This window comes from Onychostoma macrolepis, chromosome 05 (assembly GCF_012432095.1).
Source record: "Onychostoma macrolepis isolate SWU-2019 chromosome 05, ASM1243209v1, whole genome shotgun sequence".
In the NCBI taxonomy this organism is placed as follows: Eukaryota; Metazoa; Chordata; class Actinopteri; order Cypriniformes; family Cyprinidae; genus Onychostoma; species Onychostoma macrolepis.
This window is the reverse complement of record NC_081159.1, coordinates 35,681,762-35,706,482: the sequence shown is the minus strand read 5'-3', so window position 1 is coordinate 35,706,482 and position 24,721 is coordinate 35,681,762. Positions and strand designations below refer to the sequence as shown.

Here is a 24,721-nt window from a genome sequence, read left to right as displayed (position 1 = left end):
CTCTGTGATACCTGCTTTCAGATGTCCTTGTTTATAAGTCAGAAAAAGTATAAAAGTTCGATGTCTTGTTTTAGCATAAGCCCTGGAGATGTCAAAAGTCTGTCGGATGACAAAAAAATTACACAATCTGCATCATCTAATAGACTTTTGACAGCTCCAGGGTTTTTGGTAAAGTGTTAGAACGAACTTCTGCTTTTCTGTATTCCTGCCCATGGAACAGTCAAATCAACAGAGGATAAGTGCCATCATCAAAAGTGCAATGTTGGTGTCAAAGTTTTTGGCAAAAAGGAAGCACCACAGCTTTTCTCTGTTTTCTGTAGTCATGTAGCACTCTCTCTATCGCATTCACAGCCAAGTTTTATTGAAAGCCCATCTTGCAAGCAGTGATTTCCCTCTTTAACAGAATGGCTTAAATGAACCAGAAATTGTTGTTTTAGGTATTGCGTCATTTTATCTTTTGCAAGATCTCTCAGTGAAGAAGCATTGCCATTTCCCTAAATCTGCTGAAAGTCGATGTGCATGAAGAGTGTGAAGATGTGCAGCTGTTCGTACTAACTAGAATACTGAAAAATTGTGTCACTGTGAATATTTAGAGGCATTTCGTCTTTGTTTTTCTGTCTTAAAGACTTTCATCTCTACTGTTGCCTTTCTTCTGCATACACAAACCATTTTAAGGGAAATGAGCATATCTTATTTGGAATCTATTTGCTTGTTTGTTTTCACTGCCCACATTGGATAAACCTGAACTCGTTTTTCCAGCAAAATTGGGACAAATAAGACAATGCTTTGTCAACTAACCACCTAACATCTGCAAGATATTTATTTAAATGCCTTTGTGAGGTTTAAACAATGATCAGAGGGAACCCTGCACAAAGTTTACCATGTGAGGTAACATCATTTGGAAGCCATGCCACATAAGCTCTTGCAGTGTTGGGAGTGGGAACACTCTTCTTGTCTAGGTGTAACACCATATCAACCAAAATGATTTATGACAGCACTGATCTCATAAGTGGGACTGCACCTGGTATGGCTTCATCTAGTGTGTCAGCCCTAAAGCATTGGCTCTCGCATCTGTGGGCATACAAGGAAAATGTGCGGTTGGCCAATTGCTTCCCAAGAGCGGTCCGTCTATGAGCTACCTCCACATCACATAAACAGCCCTCGTTCAACAGACTTCCAAAAACCCTGATGTGTTAACAGCCAGCAGTGTAAATGGAGGTTTCCAGTCCAGTCTTCACTTGGAAAACCAAATAGTATTTTTTTTTTAAATTATATATGAAGCAGCAGAAGCTCAACAGTATGGCAAACCAACTACTCCAATTCTGGTTGCACAAAGAATTAAATTCACATTCTTAAAGGTCCCATGGCATGAAATTTTCACTTTATGAGGTTTTTTAACATTAATATGAGTTCCCCTAGCCTGCCTATGGTCCCCCAGTGGCTAGAAATGGCGATAGGTGTAAACCGAGCCCTGGGTATCCTGCTTCGCCTTTGAGAAAATGAAAGCTCAGATGGCCCAATCTGGAATCTTCCCTTTATGTCGTCATACGGGGAAAGGTTACCTCCCCTTTCTCTGCTTTGCCCGCCCATGAGAAAATGAGCTACTACCGTGCAAGGCGAGCACAATATTTTTTGACATCATAGCTTGCAAACGAGCGAAGCATGGCAGTTGCTCAGTGTTTGGATGTACAAATGAACACCGAAGTATTTTTTTAGTTCCTTCATCCGAGCCTATGGCTAGCATTAGCTACATGATAATAACTGTAACAGCATACATAAACAAACCAACTAAAGTACCGTATCCAGACACAATATTTTAAACTAACCATTCGGAGACATCCTGCTGTAGCCGCTGAGTTGCAACTTCTTCATCCTGTGCTTCTCCATCCGGATCAGATTCTGGGTCAAACTGAAAAGCTTGAAGGATTGTTTGTTTACAGCCATTGCGATACATCCACTGCCAACATTAGCGCATAGTAGCGCATGGTAGAGCAAGCTGGTTAAGGCCACACACCCACCCTCCACCTTGCCCTGCCTCTCTCCTCCTCATTAGCATTTAAAGCTACAGACACAGAATGGCACGTCCTAAGGAAAGCTCATTGTGGGACTGGCTCGTAGTGGCTGAAATTCTGCACCAAGGCTGAATTTCGGGAAAGAGACTTCAGATACAGTACTAGGGACCACTTAGGCCTATATAAAAGCATCCAAAAAGCAGCATGTCATGGGACCTTTAAAATAAATTTACACAAAATCAACTGACGGCCCTAAATCTCTGGGCATCTCATAAGTTAGGAAACCCTGAGAGTTGACTGCACAAAGTTATCTTGCCACACAGCAATCAAAGCATTGCTGAAGACGATTAGTGAACCAACAAGGAAATGGGTGTGATTCATTTGTCCCTCCCACCTTGCAAGACCTTGCCAGTGTTTTGTGGTTGTATCTGTTCACACGCAGACTCCAGCAGCACAATGTTCTCCTGTGTGCTGTCATTATGCCTCCAGGGCAATGGAGCTGACGTCATCACTTGCTGAGAAGCATGGACGCCTTTGAGATCAGCTGGCTGCATTATTTGACCACACTATGCTAGCGTGTGCTTACTTACTGTTAACTGGTGGATTCCCCCCGGACCAGCGTCAGCTAAAAGCGGCATCCCAATGGTACCACCACATAAACAAGATGTTCTGTTCAAGCATTATTACATCAGAGAACTCTTGAGTCCTGTTCGTGCTTGGCCAGGTGTAGGGTGTAAGAAGTACCTCAACTGACCCCAGCAGCAGTTAGCCCAAGAGAGAGGTAAAATTAGGAGCAGGTAATTATTGAAATAAATCAACAGTAATTTTGATGCACAATTAGCCGGTCTGTGTAACAACCTGAAGACTTCTTTTCCAGACGTTTAAACATGCACAGAACTGGAAAGGATGCATTTACAAAACTATGTGCTATATAAAGGCAACTCCAAAAACTGTTGCCAGATGATAGTAGTATAAGCCATTATATTCACAAAGCATGAAAAGTGCACAATGCATGTATACTATTTTATTATTGTGCAAAACAGTCATGTGCCTGAAGCTGAATAACACATTCAGAGCAAATCATGTTCAAATCAGATGGATGCGTTGTACACTCTTAAATATTATTAAACATATTAAAATAATGTTTTTTTGTTTTGTTTTTTTGGTTCCATTAAAAAAAAAATAATAACATCCATGAAAACTTTTCTCCACACTATGGAGAAAAAAAAAAAGAAAAAAGAAAAAAGAAGCTGAGAACTGCTCACTGTAAGGTTCTTTGAGGATCACTGCAAAAAGTAGTATGACTGCAATGTAACTACTTGAACTGAAAAATTTAGCTTGTCATGTAAATCATAATTTAACTTAACATCCTAATAAAACAGAATTTTCACTGGGATCCACAATACATAACTTCTCTGTGATTAGTTGGTATTAAATGTTAATCAGAGTTCAAATGGATGAAAAAGGACTAGTGTTACTGTAAATGACCTAAATCAAGAGCATCTCTTCCAGGCCACACAGAAGAAAAGACAGTGTGTTCTCTCTAGATGCAAGACACACAGCTGGTCTTTAAAATGTCAGGTGGTGAGCAGAAACGTTACAGTGTGCAAGCTTTCAGATGTGGCTTTCACATAAATGAAAATGTGCTCCCTTGACCTAAAGATCAGTTTGTTCTTCACGGCACATAGCTTAAAGCAGTGGCTCCAGGCCCACTGGCATCTGATGCTCCAGCACAGACCCATCCTCCCCCTCTGCACTCTGAAACCATCCCAGCAGGTCCCTATCGGCTACGCTCATTTCCCTATAAGGGTGAACGGGCCTTGAACGTATGAGACATGTCCAAACCCTTCTGAATGAGGGGATATGACAAACAACTGACGAAAACAAAACAACACAAGCATTTCAAAGATGAGAGTGTTTAAAAGCTCTTCAAGTAGCTCTGATATGCCACTTCAGACGGCAATACAGACGGCAGATGGCACTCTAAGAGCCAGATGAAGCTAGAGTCATGTGGGCTACATGTTTAAGAGTATGAATGAAATGGGTGAATCTCATAAAAACTGTTTAGGACATATTCAACCTATTCAAACAAACAACAACAACAATAAAACATAAGTTTTGCATTAACAAGCAAAAGCTACTTTTAGGACCATTTTTCAGCCATTCCTTAGCCATACTTAACACCGTCTGTTCTTAGAAGGCAACAGGCCAGGACATTGTGCACAAGGGCCGTTTGACACTGTGGTTGGCGTGCAATTTCACAGACATCTTTATGGTCTACTCAGCTCTGGAGATTTTATCTCCAGTCTTACCAAAGGAACAAATGCAAGTATTTGTGGCAACCCAAAGTTCTTCAATGAAAAGGCTTAACTGTATAAACTCATCTTTACTGATTTTTGTTAAAGTGTTAGTTCACCCAAAAATGAAAATTCTGTCATTAATAACTCTCCCTCGTGTCGTTCCAAACCCATAAGACCTTTGTTTATCTTTGGAACACAAATTAAGATATTTTTGATTAAATCTGAGAACTTTCTGACCCTCCATAGACAGCAAGATAACTACCAAGGTCAAGGAAACAGAAAAATAGTAAGGACACCTTTTGGCCACATAAATATCAGAAAAATGCACCAGATTGCATATTTTGGTTCAGTTTGGACCTCTGGATAAAATTGAGATGTTTTTTGTTTGTTTGTTTGTTTTCCGTTCCTTGAGTATAAAACTCATTTACAAACTTTTTTGTTATTTTTATATATATATATATATATATATATATATATATATATAATAATCTTTTCTCAATAACCTGTTAATTTATTTAAAAAATTAATTAATTAATTAAATAAAAATATTATATGTCAGGGTTAAATAGGGTTAAAAGGCTTAAGACTATCTTTAAAAGCAGAGCATTTTGTACACAAAACAAACAATGTATAATATATTAAATACATTGTGTAATCATGTGTATACAGTGTAATTATGCTTTCCATCAGGGCAAATTAAGTCTGAACCTCTAAACAACAAAATCATCTTGTTAAAGATGGCATATGTTGCATCAAGTCAGCCAATAATATCACAGCTTGTCAAATTGAAAAAGCAACATTCCTCAAATAGTAGGTGAATAGACTGTGTCTGGTCCTGAAACGTGCAAAGCGTCTAAAGGTCATTTACACCTATGCCAGTTTATAATGACAAAGTGACCAGAAACCATTCATTTTCAAAGAGAGTTGTTTGTGTGAGGTGACATGAACGAATGTCAACAATACAAAGTTGACCAATACAAAATGCACAGTGATGTGATGCAATGACTACAATGAGTTGACATGATTTGCCTCAGTATACAACTTACACTAATCAATCTGAAACACCCACTAGGCAACCTCTATCACTGTATGTGTTAATGTATCTAAGGCTGAATATAGTGGGACACTAACCTTAGTAATAGCAGGATATCCAGCAGCCACGTCAGCTGGACAGTACAGCCTCTCTTCATGGGACACTTCCACTGAGGTGGCCCACTGGTCCAGAAAACCATTCGGCGTGTACAGGCCACAATCCTTCACACTCGTCTCCCTCTCAAAGTCTTCACAGACGCCATCGCCGTCATAATAGTAGCACATGCTGGGCTCATCTGAACACAAGTATGCATGTTTGTGTTTGAGAAAGACAGAGAGAGACAGTCGTGTTAGCATCTCATAAACAAACACAAAATATACATTTTCTAATAAAGGTTCAAAAAATATATATTTTTTAAAGTACTGCAGACATTGTAGCATGTGTATTTTCTCTGAATATAATTATGATACACAGTTTGGGAAGCTTCTTTGAAACTATAGCTTGTCAAGCCACAAACTATTCAAAATTTAAAGTACCTTAACTAGTCTTTCAAAAGTATAGCTATGGTACAAGCTACAAACAAGAAGGGGAAATATCTTTAAAGTATATATCAGATACTAATTCTGAAGTCTGTAAATCTACTGTAAATGACAGAGACAGCATTGCAACTTAAGTTTGCTATCAAAACAACTTGAAAACATAACAGCACGAAAAGCAGCATTTATCAAAATATATATATATATAAAAAAAGTGATTCAAATGAATTTGTGAATCATTTATTTTATCAGTGAATTGCATATGATATTTATTAAATTTGCTCCTGTTGTCTTTCGCAAAATATTTGGAATGAACATGATGATGATTACAAAATTTTCATTTTCTGCAAAACTATTCTTTTAACAGTAAAATGTACTATATATTTTTTGTCAAAATGCCTAAATTATAAACAGCCAAATATTACATCTTTGTATTAGGACTTACAGAGTTCTTCTTGCGTTTTATTGAGTTATTTATTGTTTGTATGATCACTCAAAAAAATCCATAAAATATAAATATTTCTCTATTAAAAAGTTACAGTATAAAAATATTTCAGTTAACTAAAGGAGTTTATTCAGTTGCTCATTATTTTGCATATTGTTTCATAAGACTCCACTGTGACAAAGCAGTAAATAGAGCCTAAACTCACTGAAGAAAAAAAAAAAAAAATACAAAGAAAGAAAGAAAGAAAAATGACATCTGATAGACCTCTTGCACAACAAAGTCATTATCTGGTTCCTCTCTTTCAGTCCATCCTGATAATAAATCAGGATGCTTTGTATGTAGTGGTTATCATCTCGGCAGTGTTATGTAATGCAGAGGTTTTATTTTTTATTTTTTTCAGAAAATGGATCTGTAGCTGTATTGTCTGAAGGTCTGCCTGTTATTGTTTAATCCCAACATTAATTTGCATTAAGTAAAAGTCAAATTAAATGCATAATCATTAGAATCAAACTGATATATCCCATCAATAATATTATTTTAATGGCTTTCAAATGTAAGTATCATAACTGATATACAGTGGGGCAAAAAAGTATTTAGTCAGCCACCAATTGTGCAAGTTCTCCCACTTAAAAAGATGAGAGAGGCCTGTCATTTTCATCATAGGTATACCTCAACTATGAGAGACAAAAGGAGAAAAATAAAATCCAGAAAATCACATTGTAGGATTTTTAAAGAATATATTTGCAAATTATGGTGGAAAATAAGTATTTGGTCAATAACAAAATTTCATCTCAATACTTTGTTATATACCCTTTGTTTGCAATGACAGAGGTCAAACGTTTTCTGTAAGTCTTCACAAAGTTTTCACACAGTGTTGCTGGTATTTTGGCCCATTCCTCCATGCAGATCTCCTCTAGAGCAGTAATGTTTTGGGGCTGTCGCTGGGCAACACGGACTTTCAACTCCCTCCAAAGATTTTCGATGGGGTTGAGATCTGGAGACTGGCTAGGCCACTCCAGGACCTTGAAATGTTTCTGACGAAGCCACTCCTTCGTTGCCCGGGCGGTGTGTTTGGGATCATTGTCATGCTGAAAGACCCAGCCACGTTTCATCTTCAATGCCCTTGCTGATGGAAGGAGGTTTTCACTCAAAATCTCACGATACATGGCCCCATTCATTCTTTCGTTTACACGGATCAGTCGTCCTGGTCCCTTTGCAGAAAAACAGCCCCAAAGCATGATGTTTCCACCCCCATGCTTCACAGTAGGTATGGTGTTCTTTGGATGCAACTCAGCATTCTTTCTCCTCAAAACACGACAAGTTGGGTTTTTACCAAAAAGTTGAATTTTGGTTTCATCTGACCATATGACATTCTCCCAATCCTCTTCTGGATCATCCAAATGCTCTCTAGCAAACTTCAGATGGGCCCGGACATGTACTGACTTAAGCAGGGGGACACGTCTGGCACTGCAGGATTTGAGCAGTGTGTTACTGATGGTAGCCTTTGTTACTTTGGTCCCAGCTCTCTGCAGGTCATTCACTAGGTCCCCTTTGAACGAGTTCAAACAGATGCCATTAATACAGGTAACGAGTGGAGGACAGAGGAACCTCTTAAAGAAGAAGTTACAGGTCTAAATAATAGTAGGAATTAATAATAGTGTTTAGCATTGGGAAACGGTGTGTTCCGTGATGGTGATTTTAGTTTCATTGTTCTGCCATTAGATGGCGACAAGAGACTGTTTTTATGAGTGAGTCAGCAGTAAAAAATTTTACACTGAAAAATAAATGCTATAAACGGAAGTTATTTTTAGTTTCAACAACAGACTGACGCAGAACAAACGCATTGAGCAGTGCTGTCATCAGAAATCACCCTTAACAGATGAAAGGATATTAACGGTACGACAAAGATAACACTTCCCTCAGTGGACATTCAAACTAATGTTTATTGTGAATATGAGACCGATCTGAAGAATGAATGCTGTATCGGATGCAGGTACGTTAAATCACACTTGCTCAGTCCATCTCGCTCTCATAATACTCTACATAATACAGTGAGCTTTTAATACAGTAATAGAATAAGCATTCATTGAAGCGACTCAACTTTCCTTTGTTACTAGTTCTAAAGTGACATTTTGGAATTAGTAACAGAGCCTTGGGCTCAGCTGTTTAACTGTCAAACTGACATTTGAATCCATGGTGGAAAGAAGTAGTTCTGCACAAAAGAGGGTTTTTTATAGACACTCCGTTGTTGTTGTTTATGTATTTACACACTTGTGCCGTCAAACTGTTGTATAAATGCAACATCACACTCGTAGATGTGAGATATGACTGTATATCTGCATGCTGTGATTACCTACGGCCGAATCACAGACGCGCTGATATACAGCCATATCTTACATCTACTCGTGTGATATTGCTTATATATATGCATATAATCATGCTTGTCCCCATGTCAATGGGTTTATTAGGCAGTTTTCCCTTGCATACTGAGGACAAACATCACAGGATGAGAAACTGGACCCACTTCAAATCTGTGAAGACACATTGTGATCCTTCTTCTAAAGTGTTCACTTTGATGGCCTAATGTGAGCAATATTCAACATATGTGTCACCACATGGAGTTCTACAGAATCGCAACAGATGTTTTATTTTGCAGATGGCTAATGTCTCCTCTGTATCGTTCAAACAGTTTACATCAGTGAGGGTCAGATTGTCCTTCTCAGATGTCATTTCAAATCACGCTGCAGGTCCCAATAAAGTTACTAGCCAATTGCAGTGAAGTTTCTCAAATTCGGTGCTTTGCGGGTGTTAATTTTGGACTCTAGATACATCTGTGCTGCCTTCAGAATCCCACCAGATGAAGGCATCTTTGCAGACAGGATGTTGCGCAAACATTGGTTTCAGATGTGCCTTAATGCCTTCCTACCTCTGAAGGCAGCATTTTTCAGATTTCGGACACCTCAGGTTTTTCCAGGGCCATGAGTGAGACAGGAGCACTGTTAAGTTCAAGGATATTTGGAATGATTTTTCCAGGCCATGGAGCTGCTTTTCCTCATTCAAGTGTTTTACGCTTTACTTTTTCTCCTCACTATTTCTCATTTTCAAATCTCCCACTTTCACATTTTCTCTCCCACATTGTCTCTCCATTCACTCCTACTCTGTCTTTTTGTTTGTCTCTCTGGCACTTTATATTAACACAACTGAATATTAGTAGTTCACCTAAAAAGAATTACAACAACAACGTATAATACACTAAGGAAGATACCATTTACAAATTTACAGAAATGGACCATTTTAAAATACATTTAAACAAAATGTAATGTTAACACATGACAATAAGGTTAATTTGTTAACTATATTAGTTAACACAAATCTGTAATTGAAAATTCCGTCACACTTTAGTTTGGGCCTTAATTCTCATCAACTCTTAACTATGAGTTTTAAATCAATATACTCCTAATCCGCTGCTCATTAACAGTTAGTAAGGTGGTTGTCAAGTTTAAGGATGGGTTTAAGTGTGTGGGGTTTAAGGATTAAGGGATCTAAAATATGGTCATGCAGAATAAAGCATTAAAGGAACACGCCACTTTTTGAAAATAGGCTTATTTTCCAACTCCCCAAGAGTTAAAAAGTTGAGTTTTACTGTTTTCGAATCCATTCAGCCAATCTCAGGATCTGGCGGTAGCATTTTTAGCTGCAACTTAGCATAGATAATTGAATCTGATTAGGAACTCTGCTGCCGTATCATGGGCGCAGCAGGCGCAATGATATTATGCAGCGCTGCTTGCACAGGGAGCGTGCCTTGAAACCATGGAGACATTTGTGAGAGACGCTGCGTAATATCATTGCGCCTGCTGCACCCATGGTACGACAGCAAAGTTCCTTGATTATTACGCCAGAATGAGAGTATAGTTCCTAGCCATATCGGCCTAGAAAATCATGACTTTTCATTTCCGTCAGTCTTAGTACACAATGTAACTAGAGAAGAGTCAAGTTTTAAATAGGAAAAATATCGAAACTCTTTGGTAATTTTTGAGCGAGATGCTATCGGTCTAATCCGATTCAATGATCTATGCTAAGCTTCAGCTAAAAGTGCTACCGCCAGACCCGGAGATCGGCTGAATGGATTCGAAAACGGTAAAACTCAACTGTTTAACTCTTGAGGAGTTGGAAAATGAGCCTATTTTCAAAAATAGTGGTGTGTTCCTTTAATATGTGCTTTATAAGTACTAATAAACAGCCAATATGCTAGTAATGTGCTTGTTAATAAGCAACTAGTTAATAGTGAAAATTGGTCCCTAAACTAAAGTGTTACCAAAAATAATTCTAAAGCATTTATTTACAATGTTACAAATACAAAAAAAAAAAAAAAAAACTAATAAATTAATACACAACTAAGTAAGCAAGTAACTGTTTTATATATTTAATATATTTAAAATATTTTTAATGGAACTGAGCTAACATGAACTAGCAATGAGCAGTTTTATTTTTAACAAAGGTTAACAAAGACTAATAAATACTGTAAGAAATGTATTGCTCATTGTAAGTTCATGCATTGTTAGTAATGCATTAACCAGTGTTAACTAATGGGACTTTATTGTCAAGTGTTTGTACCAACTAGGGATGCACGATATATCGGCCACCATATCGATATCGGCCGATAAATGTAAATTTTTCTGTTATCGTTATCGAATCGATAAGAAAATGTGTCCGATATATTAAAAGCAGATAAATAATGCATTATTTCCTGCAGAGGCACTTCAGATGCGCACTGTTTGCTATGATGGTTTTTAATTGCTTGAAATATTATTGGAATCACTTCGAAAAGGAAAATACAGTGAAGTGCAACATGTACAGGACAAGTCTGTCATATTATAATGAGAACATTACTGTTAAATAATTAATGGAATCTTTGTGCGCCCGTGTTTTAGCACGTTGTTACGGGAAGAGCGCATCCACAACAGAGATACACATTCATGACTAGTACAGTTAAGTTCGCTTGTGCATTTGCAGCCTTTTGTGTAATTGTAGGTTGTAATATTGTGTTTAGTTTATGCATATATACTGTATATATATATATATATATATATATATATATATATATATATATATTTATTATAATGAAAACATATTATTATAAAACGTTGTGAATTCTTTGGTTTAATTTGTCGTGTTTTCAGCGCATTGTTGCGGGAAGAGCGCATCCACAACAGAAGTTACACATTCTGGTTAGCACGTAACTTAGTTCGAGTTCACTTGTGCATTTACGTCTTTTTGTACATACAAGTTGTAATATTATGTTTAGTTTATGTTTTATAAATAGCTTATTAATCTCATATATGATACATTTCCTTGACTTAAATAAGCTGCCAGCAAAGCACTTCAGTTTACCAGTGTTCATTCAGCTCTTAAGTTTCAGCGCACGCAGCTCGAACAGCAATGCACAACATTAATAACAATGATTGGGACTATCATATATACAGTGGGGCAAATCCGTATAATCAGTATCAGTATAAAAGACACCTGTCCACAACTTCAAACAGTCCAACTCCAAACTCCACCATGGCCAAGACCAAAGAGCTGTCAAAGGACACCAGAAACAAAATTGTAGACCTGCACCAGGCTGGAAAAACTGAATCTGCAATAGGTAAGCAGCTTGGTGTGAAGAAATCAACTGTGGGAGCAATTATTAGAAAATTGAAGACATACAAGACCACTGATAATCTCCCTCGATCTGGGGCTCCACGCAAGATCTCACCCCGTGGGGTCAAAATGATCACAAGAACTGTGAGCAAAAATCCCAGAACCACACGGGTGGACCTAGTGAATGACCTGTAGAGAGCTGAGACCAAAGTAACAAAGGCCTCAAATCCTGCAGTGCCAGACGTGTCCCCCTGCTTAAGCCAGTACATGTCCGGGCCCTACGGAAGTTTGCTAGAGAGCATTTGGATGATCCAGAAGAGGATTGGGAGAATGTCATATGGTCAGATGAAACCAAAATAGAACTTTTTGGTAAAAACTCAACTTGTCGTGTTTGGAGGAGAAAGAATGCTGAGTTGCATCCAAAGAACACCATACCTACTGTGAAGCATGGGGGTGGAAACATCATGCTTTGGGGCTGTTTTTCTGCAAAGGGACCAGGACGACTGATCCGTGTAAACGAAAGAATGAATGGGGCCATGTATCGTGAGATTTTGAGTGAAAACCTCCTTCCATCAGCAAGGGCATTGAAGATGAAACGTGGCTGGGTCTTTCAGCATGACAATGATCCCAAACACACCGCCTGGCAACGAAGGAGTGGCTTCGTAAGAAGCATTTCAAGGTCCTGGAGTGGCCTAGCCAGTCTCCAGATCTCAACCCCATCGAAAATCTTTGGAGGAGTTGAAAGTCCGTGTTGCCCAGCGACAGCCCCAAAACATTACTGCTCTAGAGGAGATCTGCATGGAGGAATGGGCCAAAATACCAGCAACAGTGTGTGAAGACTTACAGAAAACGTTTGACCTCTGTCATTGCCAACAAAGGGTATATAACAAAGTATTGAGATTAAATTTTGTTATTGACCAAATACTTATTTTCCACCATAATTTGCAAATAAATTCTTTAAAAATCCTACAATGTGATTTTCTGGATTTTTTTTTTTCTCATTTTGTCTCTCATAGTTGAGGTATACCTATGATGAAAATTACAGGCCTCTCTCATCTTTTTAAGTGGGAGAACTTGCACAATTGGTGGCTGACTAAATACTTTTTTGCCCCACTGTATAATATCCAGTGTTGGGCACGTTACTTTAAAAAAGTAATTAGTTATAGATACTAGTTACTTCTCACAAATAGTAACTGAGTTACATCATTATAAAAGTAACTAATTACCAGGGTAAGTAACTATTGCATTACTTTTTAAAAAAATGTTCAAATGTCAAATAACTTTGGATGCCCCGAATATTAAATATGTTAAATTAATGAAATGGACACTAAAGAGAGTAAATTATTATTATAAAACATTGTACATTAATCTACACTATGTATCTACTGACACTTAGTATCAGTCAGTCAAGCATTATAATATAATATTATGATAATTTAATATTATATGATGATAGAACTTTAGTAATTAGAATAACCAAGTATGAATGCATATTTGTCATCAACAGTGGCGTGCACAAGGGGGGGGCCAGGGGGGCTCGAGCCCCTGCCCCTTTGAGGTCCGACGGCAAAGTGCCCTTAAGGTCCGGTGCCCCCGGTCTGCGATTTCTGCCGAGGGTAGAGGTGTTCGATATGACGATTTTTGATCGTGGACTATAAAAATGTCTCCACGATTAGCTTTTTTGAAGAAATATCGTAGTATGGTACTTCAGCGCGCATTCTATCAGCTGCAGTTCTGGCGCCGCCGTCTCTATATACTGTACAACGCCACATACATTCAGATCAGTGTTAACTCAGCGGTAGAGTTACTCTCACGGGACACTGCACTTATTCGCAGTCACAAAAGTACATTCTCTGCATCTGCTTCTAAGACTTACTGGTTAAATGTTTCACTCAAGTGTTCTGTTCTGACGAGCGCCTTTTCTGAGCACATACACCCAAAGCGCGTGCTCTAAAAAGCCCATCAAACAGCGCCTGATTACGGAACTAAGTTATGTTTTGTGCTAATACTGTCAAAACACACAAGGTTTATGTATAGACTCAGTTGGTTATGTCTAAAATGAAGGTAAACAGCTGAGAGAAACGCATGCGTGCCTGTATATTAGATGCGTGCAGGTCTTAAAGGGACAGTACTAAACATGCTACCGACTGTAATTAAAGGGATAGTTATTAAAATTGTAATTCTGTCATTATTTACTCACTTACATGTTGTCCCAAACCTGTATTAATTTATTTCTTGTGCTGAACACAAAAGAAGATATTTTGAAGAATGTGGCTAACCAAACAGTTGCTGGTTCACATTGACTTAGGATTGACAGTAGGAAAAAAAAAATACCATGGAAGTCACTGTAGACCAGCAAGTGTTTGGTTTTCCACATTCTTCAAAATAGCATTTATTTTCAGCAGAAGAAACTCCTTCAGGTTTAAAACAACTTTTGAGCGAGTAAATGAAGGTATAAAAATCAAACACTAGTCTATTTTAATTTTGGGGTGAATCATTCCTTTAATGTTAATAAAACACCAAACACAAAGAGAAAAATCACTCACTACTCTTGACTGAAAAACTTTAATACAGTTGCTTTAATAGGAATCAATCTATATAGTGTTTTATTTTTATATTTGTTCATTCAATTTCTTGAATGCTCCTGCTAAATACACCTATTGTAGACTACCTGAAAATAAAACACTGTTAATAAATAATAAGCGCTTCAGTTTACCGGTGTTCATTCAGCTCTTCAACAGCGCATGCAGCTAAAACCGCATGCTTCTATTTGAAACAGTGGTATTAATTTAAGATACTTCTTTTTCAAAATCAATGATATATTAATAATAATAATCATCACTTTTATTTTTATCTTATTATTTTCATCAACAATATGGTTTAATTAAAATTATTTAATTGTCGGTGCGGAGGCTATTCCGTTTAATTATCCATGGCACATCATTTTTTTATAATGTTAAGTAATGTTGTCCAGTAACTTGTTTGCATTATTTAAGCATTGTTTTATTTATTTGTAAGGCTTCTTTATGTTTGATTTATGTTGAAGTGCTTAATGGCTTTTAATGGTGAGGCTTTTTTTGTAATCAGGCTCTCAAAAATTATATAAAAATTTGGATTTAGATTTATCTGCCAACATATCGGTTATCGGTTTTCATTTATAAAGAATTATCGGTAATCGTATCGGCCAAAATTTTCATATCGGGGCATCCCTAGTACCAACTTAATCAACTACCAAGCCATATCAGTTGAACGCTTACAAAAAATAAATGCTATACAGAATAAGGCTGAAAGTTCCAAAAATAGTGACAATGAGCATATGTTTAGTGATAAAGAGACACAGACTGTCTCTCTCTCTTTCTGTCTGTCTTTCTGTCTGTCTCTCAATGTAAGGGGTTCCAGCAAGGAGGACGAAGGCTTGCCGTGCCAAGTTGGCTCAAGCCTCTGCATAAATTCCAGCGCTCCCCTCTGCTCAGCTCTGCTGATGTTGAAACGAGGGGCTGCAGAGGGGGACAAACACACACACACTCACACACACAACTATCGTTCACGTAGCCTTCTGCACAACCTACAGTTATACATGTACGCACATCCACACCGTACCCATGGCACCATTACACTCCTCAGATACGATGATACGAGCAATTGTACCTTCCGTGGGCACCTCGATTCTAATGCTAACATAGATAACACTATATTGAGATAAGGAAAACCAAACGCTATCTTTTGGTTCAGCAGAGTGCAGCTATAAAAACAATCAGTTGCACAGTCAGAAAGACAAATGCTTCATTCATGGTGGTGCCTGATGGTTCCACATAAAAACAAAAAATTCAAGCTGCCACACAGATGTGATTCCTTCAGCAAATAGTAAAAACTCTCAGAGAAAATGTTTAAATGTGTGACTTTCTGAATCAAGTGAGTTAATTAATTAATAAGATTGCTAAGTCTCTTCTGCTCACTATGGCTACAATTCTTTGATAAAAAAAATAATAATAATAAAATAAAATAAAATTGTAAAAAGTCATATTGTGAAATATTACTTTTTAAGCTGTTGTTATGTATGTGAATATGTGTTAAAATGTAATTTATTGCTGTGATCAAAGCTAAATGTGCAGCATCCATTACTCCAGTCTTCAGTGTCACATGATCATGTCACATTTACTCCTCAAAAAACATTTCTGATTAAGTGTCTATTTTAGACTTATGAGGCTCTTTGCATTTGTGTCTAACAGTAAACAAAAGTGTCCTACCGCGGTCTTTCAATGACGTAATCTTTCCTCAGGCTTTGACCATAAAAACAGAGACCGGAAAGCATTGTATTATTAATACTACAGAGCAGGAGAAGGTGCCAAGACATCCTTCATGAATTTGTTAGTGTGTTCATTTTGAATTAAATTTGTTACAGATTTTACAAGGATGCCATAATGCTAGTGATAAAAAAATAGCTTTGGCTCTGGAGGGAGCGAACAAAAGAGCTCAGCTAAAGTGCTGCTTTCAAATATGCTTTTTTCGGAGTGAGACGATAACGCATCTCGCAAAACCGTCAACCAGAACTGATGAACAGCAGTGACTACATTTAAAACCGTGCCACACTTTCTGACATGCAGTTGTAGCCGTATGACAGATGACGGCTGTAATGAGCCGCTGATGCACTTATGCTTTCTCTCAACACTTACCAATACAGTTAAAAAACGGCTCCTTCTTGCAGTGGCCAGAGCAGCCGTCTCCATTCATAGTGTTCATATCATCACATTCCTCTCCCTGGGACCTGAAATAAATCAATGCATAAACATTATGATGATTTCCCCTGGTGGATATGAATCTGTGTTGCTAAAAGCATGAACATCTGAAGCCTGCAGTGTGGATATGGCAGTATATTTTCTAACAACTTTAAAATATTTTTGTTGAGGCAGCACAGATGAACCTTAAGGTTAATCTGATGATCCCCTAAATCAGTGCGTCTAAATCTTTTTGACCCCCACTATTCAACACAATATTCAAAGGCCCCTTATATAATGTAATATTAACCAAACTATAAAAAAAAAAAAAAAAAAAAATTGTATCAATACAGTGTCAATATAGGTAAAATAATTAACTAATAATAAAATAATTAACTGAATATTAACTGTATGTTCTTCAATTAAAAAAAAAAAAACATAGTTGAGAGCAAAGAGTAACATGATTTTAAGTTTACATCTTGATGGAGTTAGATTGTTCTATTTATTAATACTAGTATTAATATTACTTGTAATATCAATAAAATCAGGGCTTGACATTAACTTTTTTGCTCACCAGCCACTTATTTTCGTTAACCAAATCGAGCAAAAACAATCAACATTGTACTAAAATGTATATTAACTACTCGTTTGAAATTGTAGAAAATCAATGTCAAATCTGAAATCATGGTTTTCAGGAAAAACTACACTATCTTGGTCATGTCATGTTGCTTAACTATAGGTTAGTCTGTATGTTATAAATATAAAAACTTAAAATTTTTATCGCAGTATGTTTCTTCTGTGTGCAGTTGCATTTATTTGTTTTGATTTCTCCACAAGATTGTTTCACATACAGACAGGCGTGACCTTGTTCCCTTTCAGTCAGTCACATTCGACGTTACGTCATAGTGACTGACATAAATTGGATCTCGCCAGAGAGCCCAATCACCTTTGAGTGTTAACAAAACAAGCCAATGACAGTTGGCGTGCGTGTTTCACCACGTGCACCCTGCGCCACAGCGCGGGTATAAAAGGAGAGCGTATGCAAACGCACATCAGCTTTTCGCTTCGGAGCCGAGCCTTCCTGCTTGTGCAGTCACCGAAGAGAGTGTCTACAGACAGCGAGTGTGTTGGCGAGACTGCTATGCTTTCCCGGGCCACCGAGAGCGTCGGGCTGCACTGAAGGCCGCCTCCTTCTCCCAAACGCTCAAAGCTGGACGATTGGTTCCTGTGGGTGCAGGCCGATCACCGGCAGCCACCTCCAGTTCCATTTTTCCCGGAGGTACATCAGGAGGTGATTAGGTCTTGGGGGGCACCTTTTTCTGCCCGAAACAGGTCTACCGCCTCCTCCTTCCTCACAACCCTCAACGGTGGGGCGGCCAAAGGGTATGTGGAGACCCCCCCGGTCGAGCACGCTATTGCCATGCAGCTCTGCCCGCAAAGCGCCGCCGCCTGGAGGGGTAATACACGCCTTCCGTCCAGGGCCTGTAAGTTCTCGTCCGCTCTAGCGGCCAAGGCTTACAGTGCTGCTGGACAGGCTGCTTCGGCCCTGGCCCTCCTGCAAGTCCACCAGGTCAAGGCGTTAAAGCAGCTGCACAAGGGTGGTGCTGACCCAGGTGTGTTGCAGGAACTGAGCGCAGCGACGGACCTCGCCCTAAGGGCAACAAAAGTCACAGTGCAGGCCCTGGGTCAGATGATGTCCACAATAGTGGTCCAGGAGCACCAAGAAAGGCAGTGGGTTATGACCAATCTTGGACCTGCGCGTTCTGAACCAGGCCCTTCACAAGCTCCGTTCAGGATGTTGACGCAGAAACGCATCTTTGAATGCGTCCACCCTTCCGATTGGTTCGCAGCGATCAACCTGAAGGACGCGTACTTTCATGTCTCGATCCTCCCTCGACACAGAATGTTTCTCCGCTTTGCGTTCGAAGGGTGAGCATATCAGTACAAGGTCCTCCCCTTCGGGGCTATCCCTGTCGCCTCATGTTTTCACCACGGTCGTGGAGGCAGCCCTTGTTCCATTAAGGGAAGCAGGCATTCGCATTCTCAACTACCTCGACGATTGGCTCATACTGGCCCAGTCTCGAGCGCAGTTGTGTGAACACAGGGACATGGTGCTCAGTCACCTCAGACGGTTGGGGCTTCGGGTCAACTGGGAAAAGAGCAAACTCTCCCCTGTGCAGAGGATCTCTTTTCTCGGCATGGAGTTGGACTCGCTCAACCTCACAGCACGTCTCTCAGTAGAGCGTGATCAGTCGATGCTGAACTGCCTGGAGTCTTTCCAGCGCAAGAGGGCGGTTCCACTGAAACAATTTCAGAGGCTCCTGGGGCATATGGCATTCGCAGCCGCTGTCACGCCACTCGGGTTGCTTCATATAAGACCGCTTCAGCGTTGGCTTCACGACCGGGTCCCGAGATGGGCATGGTGACGCGGCACGTACCGGGTTTCTGTCACCCCATCCTGCCGTCAGACCTTCAGCCCGTGGTCGGATCTTGCCTTTCTTCGGGCAGGAGTTCCCCTAGTGCAAGTGTCCAGGCATGTTGTTGTATCAACAGATGCCTCTGCCATGGGCTCTGGACAGGGCCCTGACTGCAGTGGCATATCAACGGCATACAGCTGGCCTTGGGGCCTATGCAAATATGCGTTTCCCCCAGTAAGCCTTCTCGCACAGACCCTGTGCAAGGTCAGGGAGGACGAGGAGCAAGTCCTTTTGGTGGCGCCATACTGGCCCAATCGGACTTGTTTCCCAGAACTGATGCTCCTCGCGACAGCCCCTCCTTGGCAAATTCCTCTGAGGAGGGATCTCCTTTCTCAGAGAGGGGGCACCCGCATCCAAACTTGTGGAATCTCCACGTGTGGTCCCTGGACGGGACGCGGAGGTTCTAGGTGGGCTACCTCCAGCGGTAGTAAACACCATCACTTCAGCTAGAGCCCCGTCTACAAGACATGCTTACAGGCTGAAGTGGAACCTGTTCGTCGATTGGTGTTTTACCTGCCGGAAAGACCCCCATAGATGCCTGATTGCGGTCGTGCACTCTTTCCTGCAAGATGGGTTGGAGCGAAGGCTGTCTCCCTCCACCCTCAAAGTGTATGGTGCCGCTATTGCCGCACATCACGATGCAGTAGACGGCAAGTCCGGGGGGAAGCACGACTTGGTCATCAGGTTCCTCAGAGGAGCCAGGAGGTTAAACCCTCTGCAGCCTCATCTGGTACCCTCTTGGGATCTCCTCTCGGTCCTGACGGCCTTGAGCGAGGAGTCCTTCGAGCCTCTGCAGCCAGTAGAGCTTAAGCTTCTGTCGTTAAAGATCGTGCTCCTCATTGCATTGGCCTCAGTCAAGAGGGTAGGGGACCTGCAGGTATTTTCGGTCGATGATTCGTGCCTAGAATTCGGACCGGGTAACTTTCACGTTGTCCTGAGACCCCGGCCTGGATTTGTGCCCAAAGTTCACACCACTCCCTTTAGGGATCAGGTGGTGAACTTGCAAGCGCTGCCCTGGGAGGAGGCATACCTAGCCATTGCTCTGCTCTGTCCCGTCCGCGCCTTACGTGGACCGCACGCAGAGCTTCAGGACCTCAGACCACCTCTTTGTCTGCTTCAGAGGACAGCAGAAGGGAAAGGCGGTCTCCAAACAAAGACTTGACCACTGGATAGTGGAGGCTATAGTCCTAGCTTACCAGGCCCAACGCTTGCTCTCGGAGTAAGAGCACTCTCTACGAGAGCCGTTGCTTCTTCTTGGGCATTGGTGGCACCTCGATAGCAGACATCTGTAGAGCTGCAGGTTGGGCGACACCTAACACATTTGCGAGATTCTATAATCTCCATGTAGAGCCCGTGTCTTCCCGTGATCAAATTCATAGGGATCCCATTTACGTCAGTCACTATGACGTAACGTCGAACGTGACTGACTGAAAGGGGACGTCTCGGTTACGTATGTAACCCTCGTTCCCTGAAGGAGGGAACGGAGACGTTACGTCCCGTCTCCACAGTTGCTGTACCACTGCTGTTTGGCCAGGGCACACAGTCTTGGCTCCTCAGCGAAAAACTGATGTGCGTTTGCAACTTGATGTGCGAAACACACACGCCAACTGTCATTGGCTTGTTTTGTTAACACTCGAAGGTGATTGGGCTCTCTGGCGATGATGAGCTCCTTCAGGGAACGAGGGTTACATACGTAACAGAGACGTTACTATTGATTATCCACTATCAATTGCCGTTTACACCAAGTGTCATTAAATCAGAATCATTCTTGCCGAAATTTCGGTGCTTCCCTGATTAGATGTTTTAATCAGATTAGTTGTTCAGTTTGGCAAGTAAAATTCTCTTGCACTTGCCCTTTTTAAAAATCCACTTGTCCTAGACAAGCATTAATGCCAAGCTCTGTTACTGTAGGCTACATAAAATTCAACCCGCCAAAGTGGCAAGTGGAAGCTGTGTTACCCGCTATTGCCGAAATCCACCCACATTCGGCGGGTTAGTGGTAAAAGTCCTGGTAATAATATATAATTTAAATAAACGTAAACATATTAACATAATGTACTAAAATAACAAACTAAAACTGAAAAAAGAATAAAAACATATATATTAAATAAAAAAAAACATTTTAAAGGAATAGTTCACTCAAAAATTTTAATTCTGTCATTAATTACTCACCCTCATGTGATTCCAAACCGTTGTTCATTTTTAGAACACAAATTATGATATATTTGATGAAATCCAAGAGCTTTCTGACCCTGCATAAACAGCAAGGCAACTACCACATCCAAGACCCAGAAACGTAGTAAAGACATTCTTAAAATAGTCCATATGACATCAGTGGTTCAACCTTAATTTTATGAAGCTGCAAGAACACTTTTTGTGCGCAAAGAAAACAAAAATAATGACTTTATTCAATAATTTCTTCTCTTCCGTGTCAGAATTTGACGCGCGTCCATGACAGTACCACAACACATGCGAGTCCATTCCACTCTTTGCAAACAGAATGCTGGCTACTGTGTCAGCAGCACCACACACATGCGTTGTGGTACTGTCATGAATGTGCGGCGGAGGGTGAGTAATTAATTACAAAATTTTCATTTTTGGGTGAACTATCCCTTTAATTAAGTTAGATATGTAAATGTACTATTAATAATATAAATATTATATTTTAAACAATATATTAATTAAAATAATTTAAAGTTGTCGAAGGCTCCTCACTATGCAACATATTTGAAGACCCTTATTTTATTTTTACTTTAATAATAATTTAAATAATTTAAAGTCACCCTGCAGCCCCCTTGAAAGTTTGCTGATGCTCACTATGGGTCCCGGTCCCCTGGTTAAGAAACATATCCAAACCCACCTCTGGATGAGACCATCTCCACAGTATGGTGCTCCAAGGCGGTGTGTCAATGGAGGCGATGGTTCACTCACTCGCCGACTGGAGATTGTTTGTACCTGGTAAGTGTAAACCCCACCATACTCAATGTCCCTGTGGAAATACAACATAAAAAATAAAAAAAATAAAAAAATAAAAAACATCACACATTTGTGGAAATTTATACATGTACTTTTGCATTAAGGGGCAATGTTTTCCCTCTGTGATTGATACTTTGATGTCAAATACTTGTATTTATATATTAAATCAGTAAGAATACTACAGGCTGTTGTCAATTAAATTTTATCAACATTAACAAAACACATCTTTATATATGTTTTTATTTCTGTGTTTAATTATGTGTGTGTTTGTATGCAAGTGAATGTATACAGTAGTACTGATTGATAGATATATGTATTTTTTTCTGGCCAGTATAAAAAATTATTTTCTTAGTGAAAATCTGAATGGACAATAAAGTTTAATCAAATCATCAATACACTGCAAAGGTAGCACAGAAGCTGCATATGACATGGCAAGTTTATTCACACAGACTGCTTAAATCATGGCATGTAAACTACACATACAGCAATTGCATAATGTTATGAGCTTAATGGAAACTCCTTGCAATATTATTATAATAATTATTGTTGGCTATTGCCTTTGATATTATAATACTGATTATTAAGGATCGAATTAATGTTTGGGAAAATGGCCTGTAATATTATCGCAGGCTACGCAGCCAAAACAAGCAAACCATTTATGAATTAGTATATTGCTTTTCACATTTTAGAAAATCATAGTTTATTTTAGCAGCATGAAAAACAAAATGATTCAGCAAAGAACGGTAACTGAAGTGGTCCATGACTTCAGTCCAGATAAAAAAAAAAAAAACTTTATAATCAACTTTATAATCACTGAAGCTGTCTACACTGCAAAATATATCTCTTACTTACTAGGGCTGTCAAATTGGCTGAAAAACTAAATTCGATTTTGTACAAAAGTATTATAAAAATTCAAATTATATTCAAATTTAAAAGGCATAATTTCTGTTAGGGGGAAAAAAATTTTTGGCTTCTCTCCTCAGGTCACAAGAGGGAAAATGTTACCGTACTAATGCACGTTTCTTCAAAGCAATAAAAAAACAAGACTATCTTTGAAAAAAGTGCATAATGTTTATAAACCATATATAATTAATTACGTTACTTAAACAATTAGAAACAAAAAGCATCATGTATGTATAGTTTAATACCGAAAACCAATCACAAAGAGTAGCCTACTTTTTTCATTTAAAAACATGAGATGCTGTGGGATGCAGATAACCCACCATAAAGTCTCGAGACATGTTTTTTAAAAGTTGAACTTACATTAATTGTACATGGCTTTCTAAACATGCCGCTCTCTTGTGCGAGACGCGACGTGAGTGCAACGGTGATAGATGTCCCTATAGAAAATACGATAATATGTGTTCTGTGTGAACGGCTTGGTTCCAGTTTTCAGGTAAACAACACCTTCTCTGCACTGATGTTTTCTGCAATATTTTGAATGAGCAGTGCCGCATCCTGTGGGTTCAACTGGATAGGTTAAAAAAAGCATTAAAATGCAACAACACCTACATCGTCATCGCATCTTGTGTGCCACTGATAAGGCTGCCTGACGCACATCTAAAATACGAATGCAGCGTTTTTGCATTCGAATGTGGATTTTTATTTTAAATTCGACAAATATTCAAAATTAGAATTTTATTTTTGACAGGCCTCTTACTTACATTGTATCTGCCCTTTGTGCTTTATGGTGAGAAAATTCACAAAAGAATTCGGTCTGTGAACATGCACTGAAGAAAACTTTGATGTTTTCAGCGGTGACTAATCTAAATGCCCCTGACTGGCTATTGCATTAATAAGCTCAATAGAAACGTGTGTGATCAGTTATAAATCATTCATCCCTTAGACTTATAAACAACAAAAAGCACAATTGCTCTTTATGTTTTATGACGACTTCTTTAAAGATATATGTTAACCTTAATATTGTGCTATTGTGTCTGTCTGCATAAACATGTTTGTTTTGTTGTTGCTGTAACTGTTTTATTTATTTTTAAAGAAGAAAATTCTGAATTGTGAGAAATAAACTTGCAATTGTGAGGAAAAAAATCAGAATTGTGAGAAACAGACTCATGTGAGGAAAAAAGGTAGAATTGCGAGATAAAAGTCGCAATTACGTTTTTTTTTTTTTTTTCCTCATATAGAGCGGAAACAGGCTTCAATACATCCCACCCACCTCCGCATACTAATGACATTACTTCCCTGAAATGGGTTTTTTGCAGGGTGGGATGTCTGTTTTTGCCCCTAGCCCCCATTAATTCCTCTATTATTTCCAGCATAGCTCAAACACCTCCTAATAGTGGTCAGTGGGAACTCTCCGAACTTCCCGAACTAAATTTGTGGGGTTTAGGAAGCTAACGCACCAGAGTTTACACTACAGGATCGGTGTCAATCCAACACAGCTCTTTCTACGCCCTGAAAACTCTTATGCAATCGTAGTGACAGTTTAGTGCTGATTCTAAAACTGCAACACACTCCTCAACTGTCACTTTGAACCATTGGCTGCTGGTGGTTGAGATCGGGTCTGAGATAAGAGATATCCAATCTTTTGTTGGTCTGAGTCAGGCTCTGTACCCAATCTGAACCA

The 24,721-nt window shown here is 39.4% G+C and overlaps 1 protein-coding gene across 2 annotated transcripts in view; it reads right to left on the bottom strand.

The window, feature by feature from the left end:
* The window catches only part of pappaa (pregnancy-associated plasma protein A, pappalysin 1a), a 132,059-nt gene that overhangs the window by 64,999 nt on the left and 42,339 nt on the right, over window positions 1-24,721 (bottom strand). For both annotated transcript variants that reach the window (XM_058777729.1, XM_058777730.1), the window contains exons 9-11: window positions 22,022-22,150; window positions 16,643-16,734; window positions 5,444-5,640 (exon numbers count right to left, since the gene is read on the bottom strand). In XM_058777729.1, the coding sequence (XP_058633712.1) occupies window positions 5,444-5,640; window positions 16,643-16,734; window positions 22,022-22,150 (418 nt within the window). The remainder of the gene's footprint in view (window positions 1-5,443; window positions 5,641-16,642; window positions 16,735-22,021; window positions 22,151-24,721) is intronic.